The 23,457-nt window shown below is 44.0% G+C and overlaps 1 protein-coding gene across 11 annotated transcripts in view; it reads right to left on the minus strand.

Annotated features, from left to right (window-relative positions):
• Positions 1 to 23,457, minus strand: part of Mtd (TLD domain-containing protein mustard) — a 186,224-nt gene that overhangs the window by 35,451 nt on the left and 127,316 nt on the right. For 7 of the 11 annotated variants that reach the window (XM_076810646.1, XM_076810644.1, XM_076810643.1 and 4 more), the window contains 9 exons: positions 21,443 to 21,531; positions 7,584 to 7,812; positions 3,525 to 3,682; positions 3,053 to 3,445; positions 2,769 to 2,963; positions 2,326 to 2,682; positions 2,094 to 2,245; positions 1,213 to 1,383; positions 63 to 229 (listed from right to left, as the gene is read on the minus strand). In XM_076810646.1, coding sequence (XP_076666761.1) covers positions 63 to 229; positions 1,213 to 1,383; positions 2,094 to 2,245; positions 2,326 to 2,682; positions 2,769 to 2,963; positions 3,053 to 3,445; positions 3,525 to 3,682; positions 7,584 to 7,812; positions 21,443 to 21,531 — 1,911 coding nt within the window. The remainder of the gene's footprint in view (positions 1 to 62; positions 230 to 1,212; positions 1,384 to 2,093; positions 2,246 to 2,325; positions 2,683 to 2,768; positions 2,964 to 3,052; positions 3,446 to 3,524; positions 3,683 to 7,583; positions 7,813 to 21,442; positions 21,532 to 23,457) is intronic. The other 4 variants (XM_076810650.1, XM_076810641.1, XM_076810640.1 and 1 more) reach the window with 2 other exon arrangements.

Raw genomic sequence — 23,457 nt, forward strand, 5'->3', positions numbered from 1 at the left:
GTCCACGATCATTGAATCAGTCATTCCAACAACATATAGAGCGATATGTTCCCGATACGTACGAGAGACTGGGACGAACAGGTCGGGCATGTCCTCGACGGAGACCATGCTTCTGTAATCCAATCGAGGAGCGTTGGTGGAGGTTTTGCTGCCTCGGCTGCTGTCGACGCTGCTGCTGCCAGAGGATGTCAACGGCTGCTGTCTGATGAACGTGCCCACGGAAGACCGCCTGGAAGGAAATCGTGGGGCCAAGTTATTGCCTGCTCGTAGACGCCTGAGTCGCTCATCAAAATTACGAGCGGCACACACGGCGTGGATATTCCCTCGTGTACGCCGTAATTTCATGGCGACGAGGAGCTCGAGTAATCGTGTAGCAACGCACAGTCGAGATAGACAGAGATAGAGATAGAGAGAGAGAGAGATATATATAACACGGGGGAGGAGACAACATTCAAGGTAAACATTGTATCCAACATTGTATGCACGGTGAGAAAGAAACTTGAGCGGTTGCTCGGGGGTGGGACACTAAAACGCCGTGTTCGATTTTCGTGTGTTGTCGTGTGGTTGTTTTGTAAGCGGTACTGCATACAGCGGTATAATAACGGCAATGTAAACTTTGTTGCTTCCGGCGGGGGTGTACAGTAACGTTTACCTGGAAGCGGGAGCAAGAGGGTGTTTTGCGGGAGAGGAGGGTCGATCCCGAGAAAGGCTTGGGGGGAAAGAAAGAAAATAAATGGAGCAGCAAAGTAACGGGATAGTGGTCTCGTGAGAAGCGTTCAAGTAGAACAACTGTACGGAGAAACCGTACGTTAACTCTACTGCGGAAAGAATTGTTGGAAAAGAATAGACAACGTGAATGTATCTGCCTTGGAGAGTTACAGGAACGAGTCGAGACGTGGACACGAAACTAAGATCTAACGAGATAAACGCTTAAACGATACCAGAATTCAAAGGTGCAGGGTGTAGAGAGAGCAATGGTCGTGGGTTTGGACGGTGGACTTGCACGCTTGGATCGACGGAGTTGTTCCGAGCGAACATCCTCCAATTCGAATGCGCAGATTCGTCCGTGAGAATCGTGACTGTTACGGCCTTTACACCCTGCAGAATAGCGAGTCAGAGATAATGAGTGGGCACAGCGGGGAGATAAGGAGGCCGTTGGCAGAAGTGGATACAACAATTTGCTGGTTGATGATGGACCGGGCCCAAACTCACCCCATAAGCCCTCCTGGACCAGGTGAAAACTGAGGATTGCTGGAGTCCTGGGAGAGAGAGGAGGCGGTAAGCGGAGGTGTCCCTCCGGGCCTACCGCCCCCACCACTCTCTTCGCTGGGAGTTTTAGCAAACAGGCCCGAGCTAAAGTCACTCACCAGGTTGATCGGCGAGCTTATATCCACCACCATTACATATTCTTTGTTAGTTACAGTAGAAACGACAGTAAAGCTTTAATTAAACACAGACATTTACCATCACAGTCAGACTGAAACTTATACCGGACATTTCTCCAATACTTTCTCACGTTCCTCCATTCTAAACGAAGGAACAGACTATGATGGTATTTTACGCTACTCGAGGACAACTTGTGGACCGGGCTGTAAAATCTCACACGTCAGCGGTCCCTTGCCGGAGCCGACACTCCCTTCCGCAATTTAAAGAAACACATATCCCAACGCGCGTTTCGCAAATGCAACAAGCCGCTCGCTTTCTAGGCGCAAATAACTAATGAATATTCTAATGCTTTAATAAACTTCGGAGCATTCACAGCGAAACCCGTTCCTCGGAACGACAGAGCTCTTGAAATCTATACGGCCAGCCTCATTATGAATAGCCTCAGCAGAAAAGCGATCACACGTGGTACAAATAAACACCATGTAAAGGAAGATCAATCGTTGGACTCGATCTTCCCCGTGCATGAAGTGTAAAGAAACTTTTCAAAAGATAGTTACTCATTCCTAACACAGATGAATAGAAAAGTGAGAAATAGAAGCGCATCATTAATTTTACAGAAACAGATGTTAGTATCACGTAAAGAGATTATTGGGGGAAAAAATGTATTCTCAAAGGCTCTATGATATGGGCGAAGCAAGGATCCTCACCTTGAGAATACTTTACTGAAGACAGAAGAGTGATGAGAATCCGCGCTGTTAGGGAGGCTTGAAACTTTATCAGATCCAGACTTATTTTCGTCCTCCTTCTCGCCGGTTAGCCCTTCCATCCACGACAAAGGATACGACAATCGTTTCAACATCTGCGGGAAAAAAAAGAACGGTCACGCGACATCTGAATGAGAATACCGTGATTAAAAAGATAGCGAGAGGCCGACAGTACCTTATTCCTACGAGTTTCTTGTTTGTCGTCGTCTTTGTGTTCTTCATCTTTCTCGGGTTCCTCCGGATTACTGTCTAAGCTAAAAGATACCGAACTCGCCTTCTTTCTGCCGTTAATGGCAGAGCCAGTGTCTAGCGAATCAGTTGTAATGTTCGTCGGGGCAATAGTAATAGGAGGTACCCAATCTGAAGATAAGACAATATCTGCGTCTGAGTATACTTTCTTTGAGGGGATAGGCTGAACTACTGGGAAAGGGGGATTAGGGTCACGAATGTCGATACCAGAGTCGTGGCATGACAATTTGACTAGAGATCCTTCTTCGTCTTCGGGAATCGTCTTCGATTTCGCGGAGTCGGTCTGCAAAACGATATTCAACCGAATGAACATTCACATTTCAATCAGCCACCATCGGCGTTAAATTCAGATAACGTTCAGAAACCGACCTTGTCGAAACTCAAGGTATCCTGCTGTTCGTCTTCCACCGATATTGTACACCGATCCTTACTAGGAACTGCCCAGTGATGGTCAAGCATAGAACGTCTACGCTCCTCTAACGTTCTACTTGCTTGGCCGCCACCGCAGGCATCTTTAGTCTCTGTCTCTTTCTCTTTATCTTTGGTTGTCGTCGAGTTTTCTTCCTGCGAGATGAACGAAACCAGACGATCGTTAAGCTTCAATTCATCGTACGACATATATCGCGCAAGAAGTATGCTAAAATTTAACGTACATTCTGAAGATTAGTGGGAGTGACGAGGTCTCTCTCGAAGGCCTTTGGAAAAGCATCTCCGTCTCTCTCGGTATAGCTGCACACGCTCTCACTATCGTCCGCCACTAGCTCCGGGAAATTCTCATCCTTCCCCGGCGACTGGCATTTCCGATCATCGATTTGAGGGGGTTTCTTCATGTAATAAATCTCGGGCTTCTTCTCTAAACTCCCAGATTCCGTGTGTCCGACACGCATATGCGCGATGTCGTAATAAATAGCAGCGTTCACCACAAACTCCATCGGTACAATTACTCCGTAAGATTCAGCTCCACGTTCCACTACGAGTCGATCCATGACATTCGGATCAAACATCACTGCGTTCGGGGTAACTAGTAAGACTCCCTCGACGACACCCTGGAAACAAGGACACAGGGTCAGTACGGAAACATAAGAGGATCTAACAAAGAGAAAGTAAGCCAAACACGAGACGTACCTGGCCATCTGTGATATGGCGGACATCGATTTTTAGAAATCTCTCTCTAAACGGTTGCTCTTCCTCTTGTATCACCGTATTCCTAATGCCAAGAGGTGTCTTCACTCGTTCCAAATGGCTCGGCTTAGGTGACACCGGCCTCAAGTTGTCCAACAGCTCTGCAAATTACGATACGCCATTAGATCTCCGAATGAACTCAACCGAGTATTGTCTTATTAACAATTTGCCTCTCTAAGTTTACTGCAAACATGAAACGTAACCCACCCATGTTGGAAAGACGAAGCAAACAAACCATCCTATATGTATCGCTTGGGCAGGAAATAAACTACTACTTCTCCATCAATATTTGGTTACAAACAGAGCCGTGTTATCGAGATACTTTATGCAATTGAATTCCTAGGTAATGGCATCGATATTGACATCGTCAAATGATCCCATTATGATAACATTCGTACGTCATCTACTGTTAAGGATGTATTGGACGTACAATATTAGACAAAAGAATATGAAACTTGAAATACTTGAATTTCTCAAGCATTATTTGCTAAATTTTTGCCAGTGAAAATGCCCTGAATTCACAATTTTCTCAAGTTATAATTTATTTCATTAAAACGATACAGTGAAAACAATTGAAACTTGGCAGATGTTTTCATCTACCTATATGCTACATGTAAAAAAAAATTGAAAACATTCGTACTATTTCTTCAACATTTTTTCAGCTGTTTTATCTGTAAAGGTCGTCTCTTTCCATAAGAGTACGTGTGAAATCAGTGAAAATCAAAATCGTTGTAACTCAGCAATCATTCAGAGAATTCGTTTAAAATTTTTGGAGCACATCAGGAAGATTGGAAAGAACAACCTCACAAATTTTCATCAACTTGGTACCATTTTGAAGATAGGTCCAATACACCCTTAAAACAGCGTGCATCGCACATTTTCTGTCGGAATATAGGTTATGCGTCGTGTATATATATATAACGGCGCCATATTGCTTCTATAGTTTACATCGCGACGCCGATCAGCTGACGCATAATACTACTGTACTATACATATCGAGCGGCATAACAACAGGCACGCGAATAAAATTTCATGCATTCCAGTACATACGAATTAACAATTCTCATTGGTTTTATATAGCAAAGATTTAAAAAAAAACTCCATGCAGGAAATATGTTCTTTTATGAAGAAAGAATATGTCACCGAATTCGTATATAAGCAAATCAAGATGAGACTGCAACTTCGACAGGAGAAAGATAGAATATAGTAAAACGCGAGGAATGTAGATAATAATTATATCCTAAAAATTTTGAAAGTTTAAATGCTTCTAGAACACTTTTTATTTATGACGGCGAACAAGAAAATGGAATTTTTATTTTCGAGGACTATTTTTTTAACATTTAGGGGGCGGGCATATACCGAAATATGCGAAAAAGATAAAAAAATTCTTATTTTCAGTGATATGTCATGAATGTTTCCTGGAAATTTGGGACCGAAATTTTCTAAAGTGTATAGAACAGTATATAGTACATAGTATAAGTATAAAACAGACGCGTAGAACTCGCGGACAATCGATCGTCGCTTCTCTCTGTTTCCTCGTGCCAGGATCGCGTAAAAGCTGCACACTATTTTTGCATAAACCAATTAAATTCCTTACAAACGGACACTCTGGTCTTTTGAATTCTACGTTGAATCCTGTTCTCCGAAATTAATGTTACTGGCATCGAGCTGCGCGCGAACGAACATTACGTGGCGCCACCAATTGGCGAATTTTCAATCTTCCTAAATCGCGAAGTCTCTGACAGTTACCCCTCTAATGTAATTACTGCTCCGTGGACGATCCATTGAAACATTTAACAATTCGCCGCGCATACGTTTTATCGATCGCGTAATTACCGCATTACGCGAGCTATTTTTGTTTCTACCTCGACCGCGCGAATTTCTAACTTGCGACCGAGATTGTCGAGTTCGCGTTCTAACGATTGCTGACGATTGTCTGGTCGCCATAATCCGCGGGAAGATTAACAGGAGCCCGTCCCATGAATAATGTAACAGACAGCCGATCGCGATGCATTCAGGTGAGTCGAATTGACTCACCTGGCCAAATATCAAGATGAATTGGGACCCGATTTGTATCTGGGCACGCGAGGTGTCGCGTCGAATATTAATGCCTGTCTGTTGCACACACGAAGGTAGGATGCGACTTGGGCGCTGGGCTCGTTACGTCAAAGACTTCGAACATGCGGTACATAGTAATGCCATGCTATATAATATTTCGCTGACACGAGTTTCCATGTAATAAAGCATTACAGTGTATCCGGACGGTTAGAAACACTATAATCAGTCTGGCCACGTGCCACTGTCCGCCATGTTTGGGCTAAATCCTACGAGAGAGAAAGAGATATTCACCATTTCACTCTTAACCACTCTTAACAACTCTTACGTTTATGGCGGTATTTTACTTCTGTTTACATACTTCACGTAAATAGGTATATACACAGGTATATCAAGAAATTCTAATTGCGATTGATTCATACAAAATGGGTGCATGTGCAGCACCCTTTTGCAAAAATGTATTACAATTAAGATTGGAATAATTGACAGATTTAAAAATCAGCGGGATTAGACGAAAAATGTAGGGCCAATCAAAAGTGGCCTTCTCGTGGCCAGACTCTGATTATAGTGTTTCTACGGACGGTTGCATTGGTACGCACTGAGTGCGAATTTTAGCCTGTTTTAGCCAATCGGAAGCGAAAAAGTTCACACTCACTGCGCATCAGTGCAACTGTCCGAATACGCTATTGTTAGACAATTACCAACCGCGATGACATAACGAATTTTTATGAACAGTTAACGATTTCTCCGTTACCTTCACCTAGTTCAGACTTATATTACTAACGTATAGTACTGTTACGATTTCTAAAAAATTTACAGAGCACTTTCGGCTCCCTTATCACTCGAAGATCAATGTAGAATTATAGTAAAAAAAAATTTTTTTAAACACCAGCTTTTATTAAAATGTACTAAAATAGAAGAAGATAATTTTGATACCACTAAATGACTGGCTTAGAATAATTCCTTCATGACTAAATATAAAAGCGTGGAGCGCAAAATTGACTAGATAAGAATTATTCTATGCTCCTTAGTTGTCGCGAATTTTAATCTTTATTATCTACATTAAATTCTTTTCGTTGTTTTTTTTTAAAAAATTCTTACTATAAATTTTATGCTTTTTAGTGAAAATATTGTATTGTCATCGGAAATGCGTATGTATGCGAAGTTTTAAGTCGATCGGATATGTGGAATTGGGTCAAAATTTGCTTACAAGATTTCATCCTAGCAAACCAACTATCGAACTCACAAGTGAAGCTAAATAAAAAGCTTTTTTTGAAAAAGCGGAAGTATATATTGTCACAGAACTTTTTGCACTTAAAAGAGCACCATTTAAAGAATATTTGGTAATTTTTTCGTACAAAAATATTTACGTTGAGATCCTGATTTTATTTTTGCACGAAAAAATCAGGATTTCAACTTTAAATAGCCGCCATTTTATTTTAAATTAATATTTCGAAAATTCCCTCCGTTAATCGGAAGCTACATTAATATACTAACGAAATCTTTTTTGTTTCTTGATTTTAGATAATCTGGTTCCGAGTGGCAGTGTTCACCGCAAAAGCAAATGTTTAAAAAGGCTTCTTGGATGTGGGTTGTTATTTTATTATAAACGTATATATTTTTCAACGAAAAAATTACCAAATGTTCTTTAAATGTTGCTCCTTTAAGCGCAAAAGGTTTTGTATAAATATACGCTTCCGCTTCTTAAAAAAAAATTCACAAATATTCGCCTCTTTTCGGCCGCCTGGCTAGGTATAACCCCTTAAATGGGACGGTGAATTAGCTGCGCGGGACGTTGAGAAAATTTCAAGCGAGAATTTAGGGGCACGCGCTACTCCCGTGAACCAGAAAACGGGGAATTTTAAACTCGATTCGTTTTAGAGCCCGGCCGATAGCCGCTGGTAATGGGAAAAAGCAACGAGCGGAGTGGCAGGAAGGAAAAGTTACCTTTTTCCTCCGGAGGTAGGTCATCCTGGGACTCGTGGTCGTGGCAAGGATCCGGGCTGGGCGCGTCGCCGGTCGTTCCGCCTCCTGGTCGACCTTCTCCTTTCGCCGGTACACACAATTGCTGGCCAGGATAAATGAAAGTACTTCCGAGCCTGTTCAATTTGCTCAGCTCGGACGGCGTTGTGTCGAACCTCGCGGCCACGGACGTGAGCGTGTCCCTGTCGCCCACCTGCAACGAGAGAGAACCGGAGATGCCAGGATTACTTCACTGACCCAGAGCAAATGATGGACGATTCTAATAAAACGGGGGATCGCGTCCTTTATCGTCCGTGCAGGGAGGGAATGCATGGAAACTCTACCTCTGGCTAGAACGAAAATTCTTTTTAAGCTTGTTAGAAATTCTTTGTCGCTTCATATTGTATAATATCGCAGTGCTATCCAATTGCATCAGATAACCCAGCACACCCTAGAAACTACTCCAAAGCTGCGAATCCACGACGAGACAAAGTATATCATGTCCCACATGGGACTTTAATCTCACCAAGCAATTATTTCATTATTTTTAAAATTATTTTGCCACTAGTTTCATGAAATTAGACTTTCACGAGACAAGTTCCATGATGTACTATCAAAAATCTCATCTCTCGCGACTATTCCCGTTAACCCGGCGGGAGGCACACCCCATATTGCAACACAGGTTGTCGCTACCGAGTCAAAAACACCCAAAATTGAAACGCAAAAAACCACGATTTCAGAATATTTCTGTTTAACTTTGTAACGTTTATGTCAAAGTACAGTGTTTTCAGAATGAAACAAAATCTATGAAGTATCTTAAAAACTGTATTAAAGTTCTTTAAAAAATTGTAACGAAAACTCAAACAGTCCTCGTATTTTCGCAACTGGCGCCTCTGTGGTAAATTTTACCCAGCACCGCCTCGCGCCGAGTTAATCACGTTTAGTTGTTGCTCTAGTGTTTAGTCTCCTCTCCTCGTGGATTCGCACCTTAAAACAGTCGCACCGTTTCCCTTTAGACGTCGCGAGACAACGACTGAACCACCATCTTCCTTTTCCAGAGGAAGATCATTTCTCCCGGCTGTTGGGCCGCGCGTATCCAGACCGCGGCGGCAACAAACATTCGCCGAGTCTTTGAGCTGCAACGCAGAATCGCCATAGATCGATCGGTCGAAGCGCGAGACCGCGGAGTGTTCCGGTGTACGTTCCAAGCAGGCGTCCAACTTTCACACCTGCCGCGGACACTAGCGGCCCGGCCGGCCCTAAATGCAAATCGCCAGGCCACCGTGTTGCGTGGGAATAACAGGCGACTGGCTGGAATCGATACACGGGCTAGCTGGTCGAAAGCTGCGAAGGGTGGTCGTCGTTCGAGCGAAGAGGATTGGCCGCTTTGACGCCGAGGCGCTCGGACGGCGTCGCCGACGTGGCAGCAGCGACCGGTCGAGGCTGGGTAAATATCGGTGAAACGCAATTTCACGGGCCGATGCTGATGCAACGTCATGAGCTCTATCTTGCGCCGGAATCTACGGACGGTGGGTCGTGCCCACGTCGAAACGTTCGCGGGCAAAGCCGAGATGACGGGGGTGGCAAGCTCAGCCAGCAGTTGGATATTTCTGGTGGTGTTCCTTCGAGTTCGTGCGAGGAAGAGACGTAGCTGGGCAATGTCGCGACGTTTCTGGCGGCGCTGAGTCGTGCTTGAAACCATTGCCCCCGCCAGTCATCGCGGCGCTGACTTCCTACGCTTTTCTCGGGGAGGTACTAAACGCGCTGCGCGTGGGCAGTTCCTGGAACACAATGCGTGGAAACGTAACGGTGCTCTGCAATGCTTCACTGGTATCACAGCGGCTGGCATTTCAGAATCGTTACGGTTGCAACGTTTCGAGGAACGTTGCTTTCTTTGTGACTACGTGCCGCTGGCAACGCGTAACCTATCGTTTCGTAAAGCTGTTTCCTGCTTCTTGGAGAGATCCACTTGGGGTTCGGGCGGAACGCTTGTAATTCCAGGAGCCACGGATTCGGCACACCGAGTTTTCTTATTCCGTTGTAGACTGTTAAAGTAGATTGCAATTTCGCGGTTTACTAGCGACTGCCGCTTCTTTCCTGGCAACTGCCGGCTTCTTCGCGTTTTCAGCTCGAAAACGCTGGGGAGATAACGTAGAATGACCGCAATGCTGCGGAATTGCTGTACACCCATAAGAGGAATCGCGATGGTTCTTTTAATACCACCCGGTTCGAGTGCCTCCTTTTTTTTCAATTGATTCGCCGAACCATTCCCCCGATTACCCTTTCTGTTCCACGGCGTAATCGTAAGCACGCTCTCGCGATGGTCGCAGGAACCATTAGGCTGTTTTGCATAATCCAGCAGAAATGGCGTGCGCGGGGATATCGGGTAACGGAAAATTGAATTCTTTGAAAGAGAGCCTTGAGACCGGTCCATTCGCTGGCGCATTACACCTCTTATGCAAATCTCCATGTGCAACGACCTTTAAGGCGACGTGCAGTTTAACGATCGAGTGGCATTTTGCTAAATTCTGCCTCTAACGCGTGATTTTTAATTAAACGGCTGTACTATTACATTGTGGTGTCTGCATATGCACCAATTTCGTAGTACACACCCACAGCTCGAATTAATATGTACCCCTAGTAGCAGAAAATATTGAGTATACAATCATTCAATATTATAAAGACGTTCAATCTCTTTTTGATATTTAAATGTACATACAATATTTATTCTACATTAAGAAGCAAATATTTTTTTCCATAAATCAGAAAAATTATTTTTGTCCAAATATAAATAAAATATTTATTTAATGGTAGAAACAATATATTTATTTCCGAATGTTCGGGAAATATTCATTTTATGATATGAAAAATATATATTTTTTCAAATATAAAGTAAACATTTATTTCACATTTTCTGAATATTTACTTTACATTTTTTAAATATTAATTTTACATTTCCTGAATATTTATTTCACATATTCTGAATATTTACTTTACATTTTTTAAATACATATTTTACATTTCCCGAATATTTATTTTGGAACTCTGAATATTTTTTTCACATTTCCAGAATATTTGCTTTATATTTTCTGAATATTTCTTTTATATTCCACGAATATTTAGTCCAAATTTTCAGAACATTTATTTCACATTTTCAGTATGTGTATATTAAATTTGGAATCAACATTTTTGTTATATTAAAAAGTGTAGCCAAAAAAATATTTCTTCTAATATTTGGAAAAACTATTTAACCAATAATTTGTGCTACTAGGGTACATACCGTGGAAGGTGGATTTGTTACGAGCTGCTCGTGAATCCAGGGGACTATGTTCGTCTGACTGTGATGCGACTCAATCTACTGTGCAGTAGAATTTAGATGAAGTGGTATTAAGATACAGGGTAGACAGTTGTCTGTATATAACGCGACTCAATCTACTAGCGCAGGGTCGCTGACATATGTATGTACTACTCTTGGTAAAACGGATGCACTTAGAATAATCAATAATTTTGTACTCTTCTCCGCGAAATTTAAAGCTCCTTTTAAGCTCCTACGCAGTCGAGGTTTCACTTCTAAGCTTCGGTTCTAATATTTATTCCGCTTTATCCTTAAAGAATATTCTCCGTTTTGAAACGAGGAACTACTAACGCAAGAACAGAATTGACCTAAAAAAAGACTTGCAGTTTGTCAACCCCACAGCACGCATGCATTACTTCGACTGTAATTATCATCGGAAGAACGGATCTCCTTAGAGCTCCTCCGGGCGAAATCCCTCGTTCGCCGGGAACACTGCCGGCAAATAGATTTTATGACGCTTAAAACGTAATTCGTGTCAGGGGGAAATTCATTAATTATTCCTGGACGCCTCGGCCTTCATACTCCTCTGATTGCTCTCGCCCTCCAACCCCCTCGCTCGCGCCACTCTGTATTCCATTTAAACTTCTCCATTTCGTCGATTCTTCGAGAACTCTGCCATCTGGGAAAATAATACCGCGGCGATTATGAGCGCCGGCTGCTCGCTCGAGCGTTGAAAAATTGCTTATTTCCTTATGGGAACTTTCGTTGACATCGAGTACGTGAAACCTCTGCTTTCCATTCTTCTATAAGCGGCGCTCGCGGTGGAGAAATAATTTTTCTAGAGGCAGAGAATTATCCGGAGGTGTGAGTAGTATTGCGTCGCAAGGTAGAAGATGGTCGAGGCCCACTGAGGAGAGGGTTTATACCTCTCCATCGAACGCGCCGAGAAGGGCAGGCAATTTTTGTCGCCTATGCTTGTGCGAGTCAGGTTTCGGCCTTCCTGGGAAAAACCCACGGTTTCGGCTAAGGCGCTTTAGACGGTAACACCCCCCATATTTTTTAATTCCGCTTTCTGACCGACCAGCGCATCCTTTTTCCAGTTCCGAGTCACTTACTCATGGACCATCGAACCTTCAACACCGTATAACTCTTCCTTCATTCACCATAACCCATAAACACAGTATTATTTTAATAAATTCCTATAGATACCGAATTAAAGTGCAGTTTTGCTTAACGTAAATCAACATAACGCGGCCTTATTTCATTAATTTGAAATAAGGAAAAGCAAGTGTCAGGCGGCCTTACAACCCGCCAGCTTAACGACGCTTCAACAAGTAGCGAGTATGGGAAATATTTAGGCATCCGTTAGCGTTCGACAGTGTTTAGTCAGAATCGTGGGAAGGGGAGTCGAAGATAAATTTGTTCCCCTTTTCTATAGATCTGCGTGGCGACACGACTGAGCACCAAGAAACTCGCTGGAAGTTTTTACGATGGCTGGCCACTGAATGCTACAGCACATTTTAGAAACGTTTCGCTCTATAACTCCAACAGAGTTTCCCTTCAAAACGATGGCTAATCGGCTGAATATTAAGCACCATCGCCTTGGTGCCCACTGGGTCTTTCAACATATTTCCTTAATGCGAATTGGCTCGTTGGAGAGCTGGATCCTCTGGGTAAGATTAAGACTGATTAGGGAAAAGCGTGGCAGTCAATGGTTCGATTAACAGCGATCTCCTTTTAATGAAAGATTAGCAGCGGCTCGCGGAGCGAAAGGGTGGACTACTTTCACTGAATCCACTATTGTCACTGGCTCTACTTTCACCCAATGCCTCGTAATTGCTCTGGACGTGTTTCACTTTGTGCTCTGCCAATGTCGCCACCGCAGAAACGAGATTCAACATCTCGAAACTCGGTTCTATTAACATCTATGAAGCTCCCACATAGTCCAGTAGAAGAAAATAGCAAAATTTACTCGTCGAGAGTATGTTAATTAACAAACTACTTAATGTTTCTTCTCGCGAGAAATCAAAGGTAGATACATGTGCTTCGCAACAGTTTACCCTTCTCGATTAAAACGCACGTTGACGACATACATTTGCCTGTCCAGGAACGACACGTAGACGCGAGGACGTAGCATTCCGAGAAAGATGGTAACGCTAAATGAATTCCTGCATCCGCGGGTAATTAGCCAGCGTAATGATGCAGGGTAGCGGATAGCTGTAGCTACACGTGCAACGATAAAAGTAACGTATGCACGGTGCGCGACATTACGGGACACTACATTAACCGGTGCACTCTGGGGAGTGCATTAACGTAATATCAAACGACGCGAGCACGCGGAGATTACACGGGATTATTAATCCGCGATTTGCAACCAACGCTTCCCGTGATCAACGTTAACTATACATAACGATCCTGGGTAATCTTGTAGGGATACTATCCCGATTTAAGGGGTTATTCCTAGTCAGGCAGCCGAAAAGAGGGGAATGTTTGTGAATTTTTTTTGACAAAGCGGTCGCATATATTCTTACAGAACTTTTTGCGCTTAAAAGAGCAACATTTGAAGAACATTTGGTAATTTTTTCGTAGGAAAATATTTACGTCGAAATCCTGATTTTATTTCTGCAAGAAAAATCAGGATTTCAAATTTAAATAGCCGTCATTTTGTTTTAAATTAATATTTCGGAAAATTCTCTGCGTCAAGCTGAGGATACATTAATATACTAACGAAATCTTTTTTGTTTTTTGATTTTAGATAATCTCTGGTTCCGAGTGGCAGTGCTTACCGCAAAATCAAATTCTTAAAAATGCTTCTTGGATGTGGGTTGTTATTTTATTATAAATGTCAATATTTTTCTACGAAAAAATTACCAAATGTTCTTTAAATCTTGCTCTTTTAAGGGCAAAAGGTTTTGTAAAAATATACGCTTCGGCTTCTTCACAAAAAATTCACAAATATTCGCCTCTTTTCGGCCACCTGACTAGGTATAATCCCTTAAAATCCACATCTCCCTTCATTCTTAACCTTGGAACAGCGAATTGTGAAAACTCTTCCTAGCAAATAGGTGTGCAAAAAGGCACTGAACCTGTCAGATTCAACAATCAAACCAAGAACCACTTGAATCATTAACCTCCCAACGCTAGATCACCTGCAATCGCAATATTATCTGTCACATACCGCCTGCATCGCGCGGAAAATGGGCCAAACTGCCCGGAGGAGCTTGAATCGCGAATCTGCGAGATAATTACAACAGGATTAATCACGAGCCCAAGGACGACCCTTATCTTCGGGACTCTTTCCTCCTCGGACATTCCTCGGCGGTTCTTCTGCCAGATAAGCGGGTGGATCCCGGCGGGGGTGTTTCCGCGTTCCATTAACGGGCAGGATCGGGGGCAGAAGAAGTGGTGGAAAAAGTCGGAGTAGCCGCTCCTCGAGGAAAGATCAGCGGGGAGAAAAAGGCGACGACGGCGGCGTGGGGGGGCTGAAGTGAGATCGAATGGGGTGGACAAAAAGCCGCGGGATCGAGGTGATGAAGCTTTTAAGGCGAGGAAAAAGGGACTGCGGAAGGAGAGGGGCGCCGTGTTCTGCGAAACGATGGAACGAGGAGGCCTGGTCGGCATTGTTTCAGCTTCCGCGTCTTTCTGTTCAGCGATCCTCAGGGTGGAGACTCCAACAAACAGCCGCTAACTTTGCAGATCAGATTCATCGATAGGGCAGGAAATACAAATGCAATTTCTCGAGGAAATTAAGTCAAAGCTGAATCTATATTCTCCTTCACTTTCAACATCCTATTATAAATATAACAAATTCATCCCTTCGTAGTCTCGATAGCAAATTAAGTACCTTCTACCTACAGCGAATTTTAAATCCAATTAAACCAGACCTAACCCGGACCTAGTTGAGTTTAGTTTACCGTGCTGGTGGGGTGGCGTGCTAACGTCGGAGGCCACAAAGGGAGGAGCATTTCCTATCGGACTAGCTACACCCTCGAAGGGGAGCCTCCATACCCAACCGGGGAGTTTTACCCCACTCTCGGACGGCGACTCGACTTTTTCTGTGGCCCCGGCTGCCTAATTTTGGCCGTATGAAGAGTCGCATCGGCCCTACGCAGTGGGGTTCCCGCTTGTCATGGAGAGCGTGCCGGCCTAGCCTAGCTTCGAAACAGGAACAAAGCACGTCCCTCAAGCGGTGGCACAGAGTAGGCTGTGTTGCTTCCGCGCGCGTAATTTCAGTACGTATCTCTTACGGTGTCCGTCGGTTGTCGAGCGTGACCGTGGTAGATCCTGATCGTCGAGTTTAACCTAAGATCCGGAGATTCCGGAACTGTGACCCTGATTAAGTTCCCCAGAGATAGAGTACCTGAGAGTTCGCGGTGTCGGTGGGATGACGGATTTGAGCGCGGTGCGGTGCTCCGCGAGGTGTACCCCTTCCTTTCCCCTATTACGCGGTTTCGCTTCTACGTCCCCCTAGCGAGAGTAACCCAGACGTAACCCAGATGTAACCCAGACTTCCCCCTTCTGCAGAATTTTTCCATAAAAGAACATGTCTTAGGTGCCAACAAAAATTGATTATTTGGCTGAGAACCCCTGCTACCCAGCTGCTGTCGAGAGGGAGAGCCATCCCGTGACAAAAGACCGTGCAAGAAAGCTCCCGTTGTCCCGGTTACTCCTTTTCTTTTCACGTAGCTGGGTTACCTTCATCCCCCGCTCTCTTAGCTTCTTGCTGAAGGGTGGCCGCCACCGTTTTCGTGGTTTATGTATTCGATAATAGCGCCACGGGGACCCGCCTGTCACGTTTCAGTGCCCCCTTTTTCATCGCCCCCTCGTGCAATTATCGTTCTTATCTGACGAACGAGCCAAGACCGTGGCTTTCATCATCGGATGATAAGCCGCGTTACGGTTAACGAGGTCGAAAATGAAATTTAACTGTTCGCGAGCCAAGCAGCTCCAGCCACCCCGCCTGGGTACCCGATCTTTAATCCAATTCGAACTACGAACTGCTAGATTTTAAGGAGGCTGCGCTGCCGCTCGAATAATCCAGGTCCCGAGAGTTTCTAACGTCTGTCGCGGCACTGGATGTCTTTGACTGCTTGTTGTGCAGGGGCAGAGGAAGGGGAGAAAGCTGGAGCCATCGTTTGCAGTTTGTATAGAACGAAGCAGATCGCTTTTCAGCAGCTTCCTCAAAGCTGTCTTTTGAGTTTTCAGGGAGACTCGGGGTGCCCTCCACCTGGGGGCTTTCAAATCACGTCCTTATGCTTCTTCGTGGGCTGAGTGTGCTCAGTGATCTTGCGAACGTGGCGAGAGAAGCTCGAGCTGAATGTTATCAGGAATCACTAATTGGGAGGTAGAGGCTCTGGGTTAGGTCTCCTCCGCTTTGATTGAGCGAGTTGAATAAAGAAGTAAGAAAAATGATTGAAACATCTCAGCGGTTCCCGATGATAACAGGAGTAGTAAAAGTTCCTGGATCCTTCAGGGCGCTAAGGGTCCTAGATAAGTTTACAGTTTAAAGTCCGAGGCTTCTGACACTCGTGTCAGAAGGTCCTCAAACGTTTCGGCATCCCGCGGATGGGATGTCCCAGCCCCAACGATATCGACGCTGCGGAAATCTTGTCAGAGTCCTGACAACCTCAGGAACTTCTGATATCAAGGTTATTGGAGGATCTCAGAAGTCAGGGGCCGCGGAAAGCCTGTACCTCCCGAAAGCTCCCAAATCCCCGGAACCTCCAGGGGTCTTAAAACTTTGCGAATCCCCAGGAATTTCCAAGATTCCAAGATCCTTCGAAGTCACGAAAATCTTCAATACCCTCGACACCTCATAACCTTCCCAAAAATTCATCCCTAACCCCGCGACGGCCTCGAAGAAGGGATCACATCGTTGCCTCCTGGGGGATTCTAGGAAACCGTTATCGCCACCTGTAATCGATACGCATCTACGGTGGGTAGTGGTTATTTCGTCCAACTACGTGGATGATCTCGTGGGAGTGGACGAGAGGTAAGAGGCCACAGATTACAAACATTAATCGATCAACGACGCGTAAGGGAGCGAAATGGGCGGTATAAGCTAGGTCTAATCGGCGAGGGAGCTGAGCAACACTGATTACAGAACGACACTTGGATTATAGGGCAATCATGGCTGTTCCAGTACCGTTGCGCGGGATAATGGAAAGGATCCGCTGGAATCATGAGCTTCTGGCACACCATTAGATTGGGCGTGAACCGTGTCCCTTCGTCTTACGACTTTCTGCAACGGTTCGTGGTTGTTCTTGCTTAAGGGGACGGTCTACTCTCTCGGTCGAAGAATCCGCCACTTTTCGGTGATGCTTTTTATAATGAAGCATACAGCTTCATGAAGCCGCCATCGGCTTTGGATGATATCCGGTTGCGCAACGGTGCTGCTTCCTCGTTGCTCGAGCACAGCCTGCGTTTCCACTCCCTCGAGCCAGCCTCTCGCCAACGAGTGCCCCGTGGCATCAGAAAATCCAGGAACACAGGGGAGTGAGCAAGACGCTTGCTCGACGAAGGGATTTCTCTCGAGGATTCGTGCTTGCGGGGAAAGGAAGTAACGGAGTGGCCTGTCTAAGTTTCTTGTACGCAATCCTAAGTTCCATCGAAGGATACAAATTGCAAACGAATCTGCTTTTACAGCTTCTATCAACGAAAACGAGGCTCGAGTTGAAAGGGCAAGAACCCTTATGGACTATTTAATAGAACTGTTGTTCCATCGAACGTGGGATTTCTGTGAGCGTAAGAAGAATTTGGGATTGCTGAATGTGTTGCGATGGCTGCCGGTTTCCACTTCCTTCTTCCTCTTTCGGTGGAATCGGTAGGAGGCGGTGGTTTCATAGAATTTGAGCGTCGACTGTTTCCCGGCGAAATGTCGCGCCGATTACGCGCGGCCAGCTGAGAAAGTCAGCGTCCATTTGCCAAAGGCACGAGCGTGTCTGCACGCTCAAGAAAGCATGAGCGTGTTATTATGCAACTCGAGTCAAACTGCCCGTGCAACTTCGCGCGTCCCCAAGTGGGCATGCATTTCATCCTACGGCCGAGTGAAACGAGACGAACGCTATGACGTTTCTGCCCGTACCGCCGCTCTGAAGGCGTTTCGGAGAGGACGCCCGTCTGAAGGAGTTACAAGCGTTGCCATGCCGCGTGGATGGTCCAACCGCGAGCCTAGACTAGGCAGTCATTTACGGCAAGTCAGTGATATGTGAATCTACAGGCAATACATATTCAGATCAAATGAATACACAGTGTTTAAAATATACGAGTATGTAATCCATGCAGGATCGATTAATTTTAGAGGGTTGTTAGAAACGGAATTTATACTTTATTTCTTAAACTTCAAGAATTACTCAACACCAATATGTTTTAGCATCGATATCTTCTACAGTACGCGTTTCGCCTTATAGCTTCCATTTTCTAGCATTCGAATATTTTCGACACCTAAATCTTGACCGATTTCAATAATTTTTTTTTAAAATACTCGTAAAGGATTCAGCAATAACGGAGCACTGCAATAAAACCCATATTTGTTGGTCTGATTTATAGAAAACACTATTTAGCGCAACATATAAAAACATAAATTATACAGATTAAAGATATTAAAAATGATTTTTTTACAAATTTAATATTAGCTGTAAAATTTACTTTACATTTACAAAATTTATGTTTTAAATAAACTGCATAGCTGATTTCAATATTATATTTTTAAATTATATTTCAATTTTAGTAGTTTTGATTTTATTTGTAATATATAAATTTAAAAATAACTTTATAATAATTGTAATTTGGAGTAATTAGAATCGAATATTTTATGGTAACTAATTTTATAATGTAATTTATAAATATAAGATTTAAATCAGCTATATAGTTTATTTAGAACATAATTTTTGTAAATTTAAAGTAAACTTTTGTTTGATAGTTAATATTAAATTTACAAAAATTAATTTTTAATACCTTTAATCTGCAAAATTTATTTATTTACGCTTTTATGTTACGTTACGCTAAATAGTATTTTCTATAGATTAGACCAACAGATGCTGGTTTTATTGCTGTGACCCGTTATCGCTGAATCCTTTACGAGTATTTTTAAAAAAAATTATTGAAATCGGTCAAGATTTGCGCTGTCGAGCGATTTTTATCCAAAATCTTACACCGTGCGTCGGCAAACGCTCGCGATTTCGTCGCGGCCAAGTTAATCTTTGACCTCGCATATTTATTACTTTCACGTGCATGCATCACCCTACCAAGGCGTCTCCGATATTAAAATAAAATTCATCTGTATTTGGAAGCATGGTTACAACTATAATTTTTCACCGTAATACCGATGATTTCTGTTACCCGGTTAGGCGGGTTAGTCGACGATTCGTTATACCGAACCGGGTACGGGTGAGGGTTCGGTTTCCCGGTTCCAACCGCGCATAAAATCCACAATGGTCCCAATCTCTTCATAATCCTTCGTTCTATATCAATTCCCCCGCATTGTGTTATTCCATCGGAGAAGAACGAACTTTTCATGCTTATCGCGTTGCGAGGAGGGTACGAAAGGCTCGTCTACGGGAGCGGGATTCCTCGATGGAATTGGTGTTATTCGATTTGCCTTATCGATCTCGGAGCACGCCGAGCCCAGTGTATCACGGCACGGAGAAGGCGTGCGCCTAGTTTTTCAGCGCCATGCTGCTCTAGAATTCGAGCGATGCGTTTGCATCCCCGTCCCGTTGGAATTCGTTGGTTGCATGGTAAGTATCCCAGCGTCTCCGGGAACACGGCTACCGAGCAACTATCGTCGAACGTGCCTCCTAACGAACAACTTCTGCGCTGACGTTCGAGGCGCCAGCAGTGAGTTTCGAAAACACACGCGAGACAGTAATATAAATTTAGCATGCACTGTGTGCAATATAAAATATCGAATAGAGAATGGTAATGTGGCTAATAAATATCAACGTCTGTGGTACTGAACATTCACTTATCTAAGACTCGCTTAGATGGGAATCTTTCAAAGGATATTTTGTAAAGTTTAATTGGAAAATGTCTCGAGTGTAATATATTCTTTTTGATTAACCGGTTTCCTCAAGCAGCTGGATTAAGCGAGTGCAGCTTGAAGCCAATAACGACTCGATCCACTCGTAACTATCGACGTCTTGAATAATTAGCTTCCATCAATTATTATTTCTATACGCAGCGGATACTTCGTGCGCATCAAGTCCACGTAACTTCGATCCTGCTTCTCGCGAATTTCTTCGCGCGTACTTCGCTTCCATCCGCCCGCGAATGGGGAAGGCGAAACTGCGTTGAATTTTAATTATCCCCAAACGCGAGCGCGGGAGATAATTAATGATTACGAGACACTTCTCCGTCCCGGCTGGCGAGTATGTACGCTGTTGGAGTGTCTCTTTGACAATGATGAATCATCCTCGATAAGTCTCCGACTCTCTCGAGCCTCGTGTTCCCTGTACTTGTTAACGGAACACTGATAGACTCGTCTGTTTCGCTCAGTCGAGTCATTTTTCCAGATCTCCGTGTCTCGCTCTCTGCATCGCCAGTGTACGTGCCCGATGATAAATCTCTCTGAACAGTTTGGTAACACTGATCAATGCGTAATGCCGTCGCATCTTCCCGCCTGACTTGCTTCAGTTCATCGATCGTAAGATTCGCGCGAAAGGAACTCGATGAAATTTGATTTAACGCTACAACAACGACCTTTTACTTTTTCTACTGTCGTCGTGATTCGTTGAATACGAATTGCCATTTAAGGACGTATCGGACCTATCTTCAAAATGGTGCCAAGTCGATGAAAATTCGCGAGATTGTTTTTTCTAATCTTCCTGATACGCTCATAAAATTTCAAACGAATTCACTAAATAGTTGCTGAGTTATAACGATTTCAATTTCCACTGACTTTACGCGTACTCTTGTGGAAAGAGACGACCTCGACGGATAAAACAGCTTGAAAAATGTTGAAGAAATAGTACGAATGTTTTCAATTTTTTTTTACATGTAGTATATGGTTGGATGAAAATGTCTGCCAAGTTTCAATTGTTTTCACTGAACCGTTTTAAAGAAATAAATTATAACTTGAGAAGAATTGTGAATTCTGGGCATTTTCACTGGCAAAGGTTTAAATAGTGCTTGAGAAAGCATTTGTAAAGTGAAAAATACCTTCCTGGGAGTAAAAATGAGACTCCAACTGTCGTTCGAGTTTTTGACATCTAGATTTACTACGCGTAAGACGTGGATATTCAAGTATTTCAATGCCAACGATAAATGCTACTGGGGACTCTTCAGCTTGTCGACGTTCTTTTCGAATATCACGAACGAGGGTCAGAAAGCTCTGGTACTTCGTACAGTCAAGTCGCCTCCAATAGGCTGTTTAGTAAAGACGTGTTTTTTGTTATAAACAAAATTGTTTGAATTTGTTCCTCCCCACAACGCATTAGAGCAGCGGTTACGTTCGTTCTCATTGACTCCTAATTGCCAGGCTTCGTCGAGCTTTTTCCGACTCGCCATCTAACTGGCTCCTTGGCGATCCATGAAATACAATTTTACTCACCGTGTAGGCGATAGTGTTGATGGGCTGAGAGACGCGTCCATACTTCTTCTCGTGCGTCGTGGAGCCATCCTTGCTCTCGCTGTCCGAGTCTGAAAAATAAATAGGGAATCGTCAGTATCCTTGCGCACAAAGAACTTAAACAAACTTCCTCACTGAAAGTGACCAAGTTCGAGCTTTCGTAACGTCAGCAGGAAAATCATTGACAAGTATATTCAACAGGTATGTTCAGAGTAATATTTCATTTACTTCCTCGGTTCTAAGGTTACAGGCGCGGAGCTCAAGGAGCAGAATGTAACATGGCGACATCGCCTAGGATCACACGCAGGCGTTGAACTCACCAAGATAGCAATCGATGCGGTCGCGTATCTGTCGGATTAAAATAACGAAAAATCGAGTGTCAACGAATACCTCGAAGCCTCCGAGTGTCGCAGGAACTGGCACAGAGGAGGCCTGTATTTATCAGCGCGGAGGCATCGCGATAAGAAGCGGATCGAACGCACGTGACGATAAGAGAGCAGCTATTCCGAGGAGCGAAGACGACGCAAGCCTGGCAAGTGTGTATGTACGTTTAATCGTCGCCAATCTATGCGAAACACGTGCTGGGAAATCAAAGGGACTCTCGCCGGTCTGCTCGGAAGGAAATCGCCGCTGTGCTCCTCGGCCCGTGATAATTGCAGCAAGTAAGGGAAACTGAACGATGAAATATCAATTGGACTCGTCGATATTACTTCACTTTAATTAACCCGAGGAGAATTACGACTTTGTTGGAGCAAAAATGTTTGATGGGAACTGATTGCTCGATGGGCATTTCGAATTATTCGAAGCGTAGCAAAGGCAACCCCCTTGTTCGCGCTTGATGGGACTCGGGTGGCTCGATTGAAATGCTACTTCCACGATTTCTGCGGAGTTTTCGACAGAACTACCGTACCGTATCGAGCGATTCAAACGGTTTCTTTATTCAAAGAGCCACACGGGCAAGTACCAAAGTTCTTGCTAGTGGAAGTACCTGAGGCGGAGCTGTGCCGGCATCCCTTGAAGGAGCACACAAAATCATCATCCACCACGTAATAGACGACATAGTCGCGGAATTCTGCCTCGCATATGTGAATATTATTGGGCTCGTAGTCGACGAATTCCCACGAGTCCGCCACGGCCACGTCGTCCAAGTCCATTCTTCCACCCCTTCAGGCAGCTGCCAAACTGTTCACTCAACTATTGCCAGAGCACGATTATCGCTAGCAATGAGAGACGCTTGCCCCCGAACCCACCACGGGGCATCCTGCAACTATGGAGCGTCGAAAATTCATCCTCTTTTAGGAACTTCTTTTCAATCAATCCCCGCGAATGCAGCGGCCCCCCCTGCTCGAATTCTTAACGACCCCAACTTTCGATAACCACGAACGACGCTTAGACGCTCACTAGAGTGCCGAAAAATGCTTCGACTAAAAGAAAAAAGGAAACGCGAATATCAATCTACTCGCTCTTTTATAGCACTCCACTCCGGCTCTGGGAATTCATACTCACAAGGAGAGTATTTTAGGTGTCCGCCTCCGATCATTTTGATTTTTGGATATGTTATAGAGGACCGAAAAATAAGAAATACGTGTTTTTTTTATTTTCCCCAGTTTTTTATATTTGGGAGGTGAAAACTGCGTTCAAAGTTAGGGTTGAAAAATCATTTTTGTGGATTTTTGAAAATCTGGCGAGTCAGTCATATTTCGCATTCAAAGACACAAAATTCGTCCATTGACACTATTCCCCTATCTCTAATAGTTCCCGAGATATTCCACAAAAATGATTTTTCAACCCTAACTTTGAACGCAGTTTTCACCCCCCAAATATGAAAACGGGGAAAAATAAAAAAACACGTATTTCTTATTTTTCGGTCCTCTATAACATATCGAAAAATCAAAATGATCGGAGGCGGACACCTAAAATACTCTCCTTGTCAGCTGGTAGCTTGCGACGACGCAAAAGCAATGAATGGAAATCGATTGTCCCTGTAGCAAGCGCGG

This window comes from Andrena cerasifolii, chromosome 4, assembly GCF_050908995.1.
Source record: "Andrena cerasifolii isolate SP2316 chromosome 4, iyAndCera1_principal, whole genome shotgun sequence".
NCBI classification, from domain to species: Eukaryota; Metazoa; Arthropoda; class Insecta; order Hymenoptera; family Andrenidae; genus Andrena; species Andrena cerasifolii.